A 12801-nucleotide genomic window follows, 5' to 3' on the forward strand; every position below is an offset into this window, starting at 1 on the left:
AATTGGAGTCGCAATTGCGATGGCTGTGGAAGTTAAACCAAAAATATATGGCTCCATAGCGATGGATCGGCATCACAAATGTGATGGAAACCCCATCGCAATGTCAACGGAAAGAAGAGGAAGTGTGACAGGGTTGGTGTGACAATAAGGTGGTTGCAGAGCGACAAATGGGCGTCGCAAATGCGACGGCAAGGGTAGACGTCGTAAATTGCGACTAAATAACTACGACATCTATGTCTATCACAATCGCGACACATTTCTATCGTAATTGTGACACATAGCCATCGCAAATCAGTGCCAAATCTATTAGTGGAAGAACACGCATATCAAATAAACTTTCACAGATCTGTTTGCATTGCCATTTCTAAGTAATTCACCAGGACGTCCGACTCCCCACGAATATTCAAAAGTAAAATTCCAAACTTTTACGGTGTGCATCTCTGTGTACTCTCCAGTGGCATCCGAGAAGCCAATCTTGATGTACTCTGGTAGACAGTTGCTCAGATCTATTGTGTGGTTAAATAGAGGGATTTTGGGTTTAGAAGAATTATACCAGAGAAAGAAGTGCGGAACCTTTTCTACACCGTCATAATCCACCCAGGCATCCCATGTCGCATTTGTGAGATTTTGGTGTGTAGAGCGATTAAATACACTGGATGTATTGAGCGGAAAAATGAACTTCAATAAAATGCTATTGACGTCAATCCCAAGATGATTGTTGTCAGGATCCCAATCATTGTTGTATGTATCAAACTCCACAGCAACCATCTGATAAGATGATTGTTTAAAGCTTTCCTCATTAAACAAGCCAAGAGATCCACCATAAGCGTCCTCTGGTGGTTCCAGTTCGAATGGTGCCATGAAGAGCGCAAGTCCATCTCCATGATTATCGTATATTTCGTTGTTCAGATCAATATTGAATTGAAAGTAAGTTGAAAAATTGGCCAGAGCCCCAGTAGACCTATTCCATAGCAGAATACGGTCAGTATAATACGCCCAGCCGGAACTGTTCTTAAGGTTCCCTGATGCTTCATTTCATGTAAGCTGCAGGGCTCCTTGATTACTCTAATGATATGTGGCATCATTTTGCCTTTCTATACCTATTAGAGGAGGGAAGGTAAAAGCAAAGTTTCCTAGATGCGACGATAATAGGAAAAGAGCAACACAGTTTAAGAAAAGGAAGGCCCATGTAGGGTGAGTGAATTTAGCCATCCTAATATTTGATTTAGAGGGTCTCTAAGGGTAATTTGTTAGCAATTATATATTGTAGTGCCTTTCATAGGAAGAAGGCTATTGCAATTGTTCAACCGATTCCATTTTAAGATAGGAACGAACACATAGGCCTCTCTCTTCATTATTATCTTACAGGATTAGGACCTGCTGATTCGTTAGTCAGGATGGACCTTCGATGGCTCGCAGGTTTCATCGAGCTCTTCGTGGACATAGGGATCAGAGCCCAAGAAAACTCTTTTTGATATCAAGAAACGTATAATTCTTGGTGGAAATCCTTGTGGATATTCTGACGAAGTATAAACTAATTGTGAAAAACATGGGCTTCTCGTTTGATATTCCATTTTAGTCTTTATGAAGGAAGGCGGGCATGGTGCACAAGATGGTGGATAGCATATAAGTCGAGTTGTTTCTACAAAATGTTAAAAGCCTCATTAGTTTGTTCTCTCAAGATAACTAACTGATTTTATTATTCAGCATTTCCTAGAAAACACATAGAAGTTAAGCATTTCTTGCAGTTGGTAGGATGATTCCATTTTGTCCTACCAATGAACAAATAGGCCTCTCCGTGTTGCGTTAAAGTTCATTATTAATTTGTGACGGATAAGCCCTAGGAAATTGCTAGTCATGATGAAACTTCGACGAAACGCATCGAGGTCTTCGATGACATTGACATATCATGAATTTGTTGTGGAATGCCTTTGGGCATTACTAAAGAAACACATCGAATAGGTTGAAATTCTCGGCGGTTCGTGTTGCAACGTTCCGCAAGTTTAGTTTTTTCAAGGAGAATAGGCATGGCCCACGAAATGCTGATATCATAAACGTCCAATTTCCCGTATAACATCGTCAATTTGTTTTCTCTAATATTATGATCCAGAATTTCCTAGAAAACAAGAGCACTTAAAGGAGCTGAGGTCCCTCTCTTTTGATCAAAATGGAAGATGAATCTTTTTTTTTAAAGATTAGGACATTGGGTGATCACTACAACATGAAGGGGGGTTTTAAGATAATATTGGAGATAATTTTTGAGTAAATTGTTGTAAATGGAGACAAAAAGAAAGTTGTGTATTGTCTTAAGTATTGTCTTTAAGTGAGTGTCTTAGACTATTGTCTTAGAAAGACAATAAGGAACAACACTATTATTGTGTCTTAGAGATGATTTTAATTTTTTCCTTATAGAAACGTCTTCAATCTCGCTTATTTTCTTCTTGAAAATAGTTAGAAAAAAGATGGTATGAAAATAATAAGTTCTATATATATATATATATATATATATATATATATATATATATATATATATATATATTGCAATGTAATTAATTAATTCATGTTAAGGCATGATGGATTTGAACCACCATCCCTTGCTTGTAATGCAGGGGCTCATCCATTGAGCTAGCACCTTTTAAAATAAGGAAAAATAATACTCTAAGGTTTTACAAATAAGAGATACAAGAAGGGAGCAAGGCAGACTGATTCAATGAGTAGGATTATTGATGATGACTTGAGACTTGCATGTGGATAGATGGTGATTGGCTTTGGTAGCTTTACATCTTGCACTCAAGATTGCATGCTCATCACATAGATGTTGAAACAAATTACATGGAACTTAAACTTGTTTTAATTATAAACTTTAATACATGGTTTCAAATAATGCTTAAAAGGCTAAAGCTTTTGATAGTTTTAAAAGAACTAAACTCTAATTAAAATACCTTTACAAGTATGTTCTCAACATGTGCTGACTTGAGGCTTTGGAAATGGGTATGCACATACAACAACAGAGAAAGATTTTAGCTACAATTGACCTTGTACACACGTACACCTAATGTGGAAGTAAACACAGGCATGACAAGTATTTTTCATCACCACATATGCCAAGACTGAAAGCCTTTAAAAGTAACTAATTTATTGAATCAATTTTAGATTGTTGCCCAAGAAGACCATTAAACTCAAATTCTAAACACAAAAATACACATCAAGTAGAAGTTGAATTTTCATAGGGAAGATGATGGAAGAAATTTTTAAAGAACTTAAAAACAAGCCAAATTGAGTGTAATAAAATAGGGGAGTGCATTGGAAATTAGGTAGGCTATTGTGAACAAGAAAGAGAAGTGGGGTTGTGGAGCAATGATAGGGAGATGTGAAGAGGAAGAAAATAGCGAAGAAGGGTGCAGTAAGGGTGTAGGAAGAAAATAGCCAATATAATATAATTTTTTCGTTGCAAGTTGCATAAAATCTCACTGGATGCACAAGACCTTCAAAGTAAGAGCAGTTTATACCGAATACTTGTTGGTTTAAGTCGAGCATTGTCATTCCCATTCGAAGGAGGATGCATCTGAATAGTTTTGACAAGCTATAAACACTAGTTTTAGGTTTTTGGATTTCTATCACAACAGTAGAATCCATTCAGTCAAATAAAGTAATTTTTATCCAACCTAGTGTGTATTTAGTTCTAGAAGTTGATGTTCCAGGAATAGTACATAGATATAGTTATTAGCATGTGATAATTATGGTCATAAAGAGACTGCACTTTCCCATTAAGGAATTCCCACACAAAATAATGTATACCCAATTGTAGTCAATCCATGAAAACAATTTGTAGTAAAGCATCTACTTAGATAGCTTTAGTTTAAATAATATAGAACAAAAAAAATCCATAATGAAAACTTGAAATATATTAACACCCACAACTTCAAGTTTGTGTACCTTAATAAAATCATTCTGATTCCAACATGTTTATTGAACCACCCATGTATATTGTCTAATTCATGAGCTCAAAAACTCTAGCCATTTTCTTGAATGTAAATCAAATAGTTTACACTTTTTATTACTTTATATATCCACCCAGCTCCACAATAGTTCGTCCTAAGAGATCACCCAAGAAGATCAATTCAACTAATCTTTTGTTGTAGTATAATCTAAAAACATACCACATTTATTTAATTTTACCTCTAACTCATAAGAAGAGCAATAGAACGGAGAGATTGTAGACTTAAGCGAGTTACTATAAGATCATCTATGCTTTTCAGTGAAATAAAAAAATCTAGAATAGGAAGGTTGATGAGCTCCTCAACAAAAAAAAATAGAATATAATATAGCTTGCATTCATGAAGCTAATAAAAATTTACCATGATGGAAGCATAAATGAGCCTCTTGGAATAGGAAGGGTTCATGCTACAGAACACTAGGGATGAAACTACAATTGTTTCACTAGCAACATCTAAGCTAGGATCCTGCCTATCAATTTTATATGTAGTTCTAATAGCATCCATATCCCCTAGCCTCTACAGACATTTATGGTCATTTTAGGGATAACCGGCTTGTATAATTTAAGGAAAGTCTCAATAATGTATATACCCACTTGAGATAGAGATAGTGATTCATGACTAAAAGCATTCACGCAGTTTAAACTTTATACCTAAAAAAATATAGTGCTTGGGTGAGCAGTAGTCTTGAGAAGATATTTTATGGCCCTAGCATATGGAAGTCTTTTCATTGGAGAGCTCACTACCATGAATCTACCAAATTCCAAATAGCTCCAAGAGAGCATTGAGCTATTTAAGTTAAAATTGGGCATAGATTATTGAGCTAGAAGAGGAGACATTCTTGGGCACTAAGGCTTGACATAACTTTGAAAGTTGGTTGACGGGGTTAATGGGGTGTGATGGAAGGAATGTGATACTTAGACACTATTTTTTCTAGATAGATCAGAATAAGCTTGGGTCAGTGCTATTTCTCTTTGATTGGGAATGCCATGAGGAATATTTATCACATCTCTCGTTAAGGAATGATGGTCTCCCATGTAATGAGAACCTCCATGGTGAAAATTGAATTACTCTATTTAAATAGAAATATATGAGAAAAGAATAGACTCACTGAAACAAATGTTGGAAGATTAAGGACTCATTAGTTTTTACTATATTCTTAAAAAAAATTAAGTGGAAAGAAAATTTAAACTTATTTGCATAAAAAATGATGGCAAGTCAAGGTCCTCCCTAAATGATCTACACAAAGTTTACTTAGACCTTGTAAATGATCTACACAAAGTTTACTTAGACTAACCACTAGTTATGAAAATAAGAGAAAAGGTCAAAGAACCACACAATGTGGTTTGAGATTTGTCTCATACTTTATTCATGCGATAATTCTATAAGAGGTTCTTCTTGCAACCACTTGTACCATGTGCTTCCCCTCAACATATTAAAGCCAAGTCAAGTAATGACCAAACTTTGTGTCAAGAGTTTGTCTTACCATTGGCTTGAACAATATGGTATTCTTGCTTTCAATAATGATTATGACACGAAATGTGAATGGGATATAAGTAAAATGCATAAATGTTTTGTTGATCAAATGCTACAATCTATAGTAAAATACAAGCTCACCATGCTTAACTAACCAAGACAGACTATTGTCTAGCATACAGATGTCTATCTAGTATGTAGAGGTAAGGCTTTTAAAATTCAGTAGTTGACCTTCCAACAAATGGTGCAAACATGCTATTGCAGAATTTTTCTGCAACCAAGCTTTAAACATGGATATCCAAATAAACAAAGCCATCATATTAGCTAAAACTCAAACACGCATGAAATTCAAGGAAGTAATTTCCATAGCTTGATTTAATACAACCAAAAATTTACAAAAGAAATAGTCATCAATAATTATATATAGTTACAAAACAATAAGGATTGATTTTAGATGGTTTGAGTGTTAAAGTCAACTTTTTTAGTTTCTCTTAGTTGACTGTATAGGTTATGCTAAGCATACGAAGGCTATCATGCTATTTTTTTTTCAATGTATTTGTACTCCAAGTTTAGAAAATATGAATTGTTGGATCATAATTTAATTCCTAATCCAAGCTTGCTATTTGTGAAATGAGTGTTTGATTCTATTTTCTTTTAGAGAGTCTTCCATTGAACTTTCTTCTATCATAACTTTGTGGACAATGTGTTGGTCTAGGTATTCTCTGTTGAAATCTCTTGTGTCATGCTCTTTTGGACAATACATTGATCCAAGCATTCTATGCTCATTCTCCAAATCTTTCTTAGCAATTGATGTCTTTTCTACCTCATCTTCAGAATTTTTTCTGTCACTTTAAGATGTCCAAACTTATAAAATAACATATCTATGCCAATTTTTAAAATAGATATTTGACTAATAGCATCATATAAAATCGATCTTTCTCTCTACTTGGTTTTGCTATCATTCCCCCTACACAACACGCAGTGGATTCACAACAATAAAATAAGCTTCTCTAACTATGGACAAGATGGGCCAGCCAATGATAACATACAATCAGCCTACTATGTTTAACTGTCATACAAATAAGCAAAAAGAACATAAGTACATATCAGCAATGACCTATTAAGTTGTTTTAGGACAATAAAATGCATTTTTTTAATGTAAAAGAACATTAAATGTTTTGCACATTCTTTTGAAACCTTTGGACATGAGTTTCCTATGAAAGAGCATGGTTTTTCTAGCATATGGAGCAACCATATGGGCTACTATTCTATCTCCTATTTTTTCCTATAATGGGACCCCAAATACATGGATCCAAGGGGTTTCTAGATTTCTCTATTGATATATATTAAGAGAAGAAAAGAAATCTAGCCTTTATGGATTCATCATAAATCATAATATGATCATCTACAAGGAAAGGCTTCTAACTTACATCTTTCTCAGTTTTTCTAGAATTTAAAATTTGCCTTCTTTATTAAAAAATGATTATATTGTAAAACCCTCTTAGCAATATCATAATTTGACTTTCTATGGAAAAATTTTCCTCATTATCAATGATTACGTTCTTGTAATTCAATTGACATGTATTTTCTTCTCCTTTGCACAGGTTGCTAGGATCCTTTTACTTACAAGAATTCATTTCTTTTCTTTAGTTTCTTCTATGCTATTACTTTAAAAGCTTTTGTTGATCTTGATGGAGCCTACATCTTTACAAAATTAGATCTCCCATCTTAGCAAAATGATTCAAATTATAACAAATATTGGACATTAAGCATGGAAAAAACATCGAATGTAGAAATGATTAATGAAGTTCATGATGCAGGTGCATCATAGGACATCTTAAGAAGTCTAGGAATGGAATTGAAGATAATGCATACAACATTGAACTTTAAATTGGATGAAATCTTACTTGTAGGTACTTGTGATAACATGTAAAATGAGGTAAGATTTGACAACAATCATGGCTATAGTGTTGTTCAAGTTCACATGGTTCTTGTAAATGTTAATGGAAGCTGAAGGGCATACCAATTTAGTTGTATTAATGAGGAAGGAAAAATGGAATCGGTAGGACCTCTGATGGAAATTGTAATATCATAGAAACTAGAATTACACATATTCTAAATAAATATTATTTTCTATGTGTTAAGCTTTATAGTCTCAGACAATAGGAGTATTTAACATGCTTGACCTATAAGTATATGTGCACTCTTGCGAAGAGAAACAAGCCTGTATATGACATGTGGAGTCAAGAGGGCATGACGAGGAAATCAACCATCAGGATAATTGTTACACGATGTTGTAGTTTTCCATTTATTTAAACTCTTTTTTCTGTTATTGTTTGTCTCAGTGTCTATAGGTTCGGTGATGTATAGGGTATTTTTTTTGGTGGCAGGCAAGTTTATATATATTGTGATTTGTCCATTAAAAAATTTCTCATCTTTTCAAATATATTGCACTATATCATATTTGTGAGCTAGAGAAAGATTTTAGATTTGTAATGATAGAGTAAGGATGAATGTATTAGAAGAATTGATTAAGTGCATAGGTATATGCAATGACCGATGGAGGATTCACTAGCTAGTTGGAACATCATGGAGTTTAACATTATCCATCCAATGTGGAGTGCACCATCTAGAATTCGTCATACAACTTAAAAGGTGTGATACAGTGACAATCATTCTTTGTTATTTGTATTTGGATATCTCGCATGGAAGAGAAAATGCTCTAGACCAATATGGTGCTCTTGATATTTTAATGCTAATCTTGTTTACTCTTTTAACATTTAAAACACATATGATACACATATAATACTAAGCACCTCGTCCTTATATGATATAATATAAAATTTCACCTGATATTGCTCACTTCGCAACATTTGACTAAATATCTTTATACCCTCCCAACTAATATTCCACTCATCTTGCCAAACTGTAATCTTGGGACACCAGATGGGAAAGTATTTTTGATATCAAGCGATATGGCATTCTTAGTGGAAATCCTCATGGATATTCTAACAAAGTAAAAAATTGACGTTGAAATTCATGGGCTTCTTGTTTGATATTACATTTCAATCTTTTTGAAGGCAGACAGGCATGGTACAGAAGATGGTGTTTAGTATATAAGTCGAGTCATTTTTATAAAACATTAAATTCCTCGTTAGTTTGTTGTCTCTATTTTACTTACTGATTTTATGATTCGGCATTCCCTAGAAAACACATAGAAGTTGAGCATTTCTTAATGCAGTTGGTCAGGTGATTACATTTTGACATACCAACGAACACATAGGCCTCTTTGTGTTGCGTTAAATTTCATTATTGTTTTGTTATCGATAAGACCTAGGAAATTGTTAGTCATGATGAAACCTCGACGACACACAAGTTCCATCAAGGTCTTGGTTGAGATATGAAGAGTGTGCAAGAGAAATATTTTCGATGTCATCCGCTACAAAATTTATCATGGAATGCCTTTGGCCATTACGAACGAAAAAACATCGAACAGGTTGAAACTCTCAGGGGTTCTTGCTGTGACATTCCACGAGTTCAGTCTTTTTTGAAGCAAATAGTCATGGTCCACAAATGCCGAATATCATAGACATCCATTTTTTCGTATAGAATTTTAATGCCTCATTAGTTTGTTTTCTCTAAGAGGCATTAATTAAGCCAAGAGGCTTCTACAATGGGAGCACATTTTGTTGTAAAGAATCTAACATTTTGCAAAAATTTGATAGGTAGTTGAATAGTTATACCATGTCCTTTATTAAAATTCTATTCGGACTTGACTAGCAATGCTTAACACTGACACTTCCCATTCCCTCATTAACCACACTATATTTCTGGTTTGAACACTTCGATATTTCCAAACACTAAACACGCGTCCTGCGAGTTCGTAATTGCAAACGTCATGTCCAGTCGGGTCATCATCAAATAACAATTTATTGCTAATAGTGTGAAGACACATTTAGACATTTCTAAATATATTTCTTTGTCATTCACTCGAGCAAGAAGAAAGCCAATAATCTGTTATGACAAGAAAACCAAATGTCTTGCCTTATGCTCCATTTTTACGCATTACATGTTTTCAATTCTTTGAAGTTGAACCATCACACATCAACATTATATATGGCAAGGGCCTATTTTCTTTTTTATTCAACATTGTATTGAACAACAAGTTCGATATTTTAATTTCTATTCAACATTGGATTGAGTAACAGGATCAATATTACGATTTCTATTCAACATTGGATTGAGTATCAGGATCATTATTCTAAGTATGTATGTTTATGTGTTTTGATTTCTTCTATTTTTGAATCTTTTATTGTGTTGCTTTTTCTTATTTTCAAAGCTCTATAATTTCCTTAATTTTTCTTAGAAACTTTGATAGAATAGAAATTTTTCTCAATTAGAAACATTGTAGATTTGTATTTCTTCCATTTTAGAAACTTTTATTGTGTAGTTTTTTCGTATTTTGAAATCTGCATACTTTCCTTAAATTTTCTTAGAAAGTTTGTTATATTAGAAATTCTACTGAATTGCAGATTTCTTTCTATTTCTTTCTCTTCATTGAAAACATTAGATTTTTAGAATTTAGATATTATAGTATTAATTAATCTGACTTCTTCATTAGATTATTTGAATCAATGATTATATTACCCTATCTATTATTAAAATAACATTACAAAGCTATTTTAAAATAAAATTAATAATGGTAATTGTTTGCAATTTTTATAATTATATGTTTTAATTTTTATTTTTTATTAATGAGTAGTAATCTTTTTAATAGATAGATCAATTTTAATATATAAAATTTTAGATTATACTATTTTTCATGTTATATTGTTAAAATTCATATATGCTTTCAAATTATTGATATTAGAAAACCTTTTAAATTTGTTTAGATTTATTTACTATGTGGATTAATAATAATAATTGTTTGCAATTTTCTATAATTATATGTTTTACCATTTTAAAAATTTATTTAAATAAATAACTTGTTCTCGAGAAATATATTAGTATAAAATTATGATTTAGTTAAATTAATATTCAAAATATTTTAACAAGAATAAAAAATCTACTAGTAGTTGGGTTCAATGTTGTTTTTAGATTTGATCTTGTAAGATTTTAAATCTTTATATAAGTGTTGCATTCTATGAACTATCATCATCATGTTGAAGAGTAGTAGATAGATTTTAGATCAACTAATTATATAGTATGGGTCATGTGAACTATTATCATGATGTTAAACAAAAGTAGATGAGATTTATATCAATTATAGCTCCTACAAATGATTATTAAGATTTTCAACAAAAGTAGAAGAATTTTTAATCAACTAATTATATGCTATAGGTCCTATGAACTATTATTGTACTATTAAACAAAAGTAGATGGATTTGAGATTAGCTAATTATACTATTATAGGTTTTATCAACTAATACGATGATATTAAATAGTAGTAGAATAATTTAGATAAGCTCATTATACATCATGAAGCAATTTAAATCTAATACTTTAAGGAAACTCTTTAATAAAAATAGGAGTTGTTTTTTTAAGAAATAGAAAATTGATTTGAAACCAATCCATTATATAGTTTATCAAACATCCAAGTTTAGATAAATAAACATAGATACACATGTACAATTATAATTAATTTATATATTTATAATGCATGATACATTATTTTTTATTAATGAGTAGTAATCTTTTTAATAGATAGATCATTTTTAATATATAAAATTTTAGATTATACTATTTTTCATGTTATATTGATTGATCAATATTATTGTATCGTTGTTATGCATATTTTGAGAATAGACTTATGGAAAAATAATTTTTTATTGCTTGATAATAAAAGAAAGTTTAAAATTATAGGTATCATTTAGTTATGTATTTTTAAAGAACAAAATTTATGAAAAAAAAATTCTTAAAAACTTTGTTAGAATAGAAACTACATGGTCTCTACCTTGTCTTGTGATGTGTGTAAGAAGTAGGTCCTAGGCCTTGATATAATCTCTAACATTTTGTTCAAATTTTATCTAATTTATAAATTTCAAGCTTATATTAAAATAGATTAGAAAAGTTCAATTAGATCTATCAACTAAGTCTGAAAGATTAATACACATTTAAATAAAATGATGCATCAGGAAATTTAAATTTTATATTTAAGAATGTCTTTTAATTTTTTATAAATTTTATTCTACTTATAAATCTCAATTTTAACGTCTATCAAAATATGAAGAAAATAAAAAACAATATTTCATGAAATGTTATCTATTTTCTCCTTAATATTTGAAGTTAGGTTTTACTATTAAATTTTTAAATCAAAGATTAGAACATTATATAAATAATATTAAGACGATATAAGTTTTTTTTTAAAAGAAATTAAATGCATAGAATTATGTCAATAAGAAAGAATCAAACAAATCTTCTTCTCTTTCAAATACAAATTTATTGCTATATATGCATAGCTTAATTCTTGTCATTTTGATACTGACCATTTTTTATCCTTACCTTATAGATATCAGAAAAAAATTAACTATGGATGCTCAACAAAATAATTCTGAGAACACTATCACAAGCCCACTTCTTCCAAACGAGTTGGTGCAATCAAGCAAAATTGTTCAAACTTATTTGGATAGATTGGGAACAATCATTTCTGAGTCTTGTAAAAAAATTCCAAATGAAATTCATAATGCGAGCTTTCATGTTCGAGGTGTCCAAGATTCTCAAATCTTGTAGATGGGACAATATACAAAGGAAATTCATGACACATGGAAGAAATCATTTGGGTTCTTTGAATTTATGAAAGACATCTACTATGATGAAGAACACATGGATGGCAAAAATAACCTTTTCCTCACTGATGAATTCCACATGTTTTTGCATCACTATAAAGAGATCTAGGAGTCATATTATTTGACATTATCAATTTTTTTTATTAATTTTTTTGTTCAACTTATCAATTTTGATCAACGTATGTTATTTTTCCTTTGTGTTAAATAAATTTAGTATTATACATACAAGACTATTTGGTATTTAGTATATTTGTAGATCTTATCTACACAAAAAAGTTCCTCCTATATGTATTTGTGAATTGTTAAACTATTAATTAGAAATGAATAAATATCTATCTTATCTAAAGTGCAATGCCACAAAATTAATGTGATATTTTAAACCAATTTTATAAAAAATAATTTACTAAATCTACTATTTTTTTAATGTTTGGTTACAAATTTATTTCATAGAAATGAATAAATCAAGTATGAATTTCCAATCGGATCAAGAAAGAAGACAATACCAAATGGAGCAACAAAGAGCATACCAGAGAGAGTATCGTAGA

The 12801-nt window shown here is 31.3% G+C and overlaps 1 protein-coding gene across 1 annotated transcript; it reads right to left on the reverse strand.

Annotated features, from left to right (window-relative positions):
* Positions 1 to 306: 306 nt before the first annotated feature.
* On the reverse strand, positions 307 to 2077 carry LOC149558545 (seed lectin-like). The gene is made up of 2 exons (XM_089830905.1): positions 1930 to 2077; positions 307 to 1022 (listed from the first exon to the last, which is right to left on the reverse strand). Exons 1-2 carry the CDS (start codon positions 2075 to 2077, stop codon positions 307 to 309), a joined length of 864 nt encoding a protein of 287 aa, XP_089687031.1.
* Between the last annotated feature and the right edge of the window lie 10724 nt (positions 2078 to 12801).

The sequence above is a fragment of the Cupressus sempervirens genome, chromosome 5 (genome assembly GCF_028749045.1).
Source record: "Cupressus sempervirens isolate cs-2001-9-10 chromosome 5, ASM2874904v1, whole genome shotgun sequence".
Lineage (NCBI taxonomy): Eukaryota > Viridiplantae > Streptophyta > Pinopsida > Cupressales > Cupressaceae > Cupressus > Cupressus sempervirens.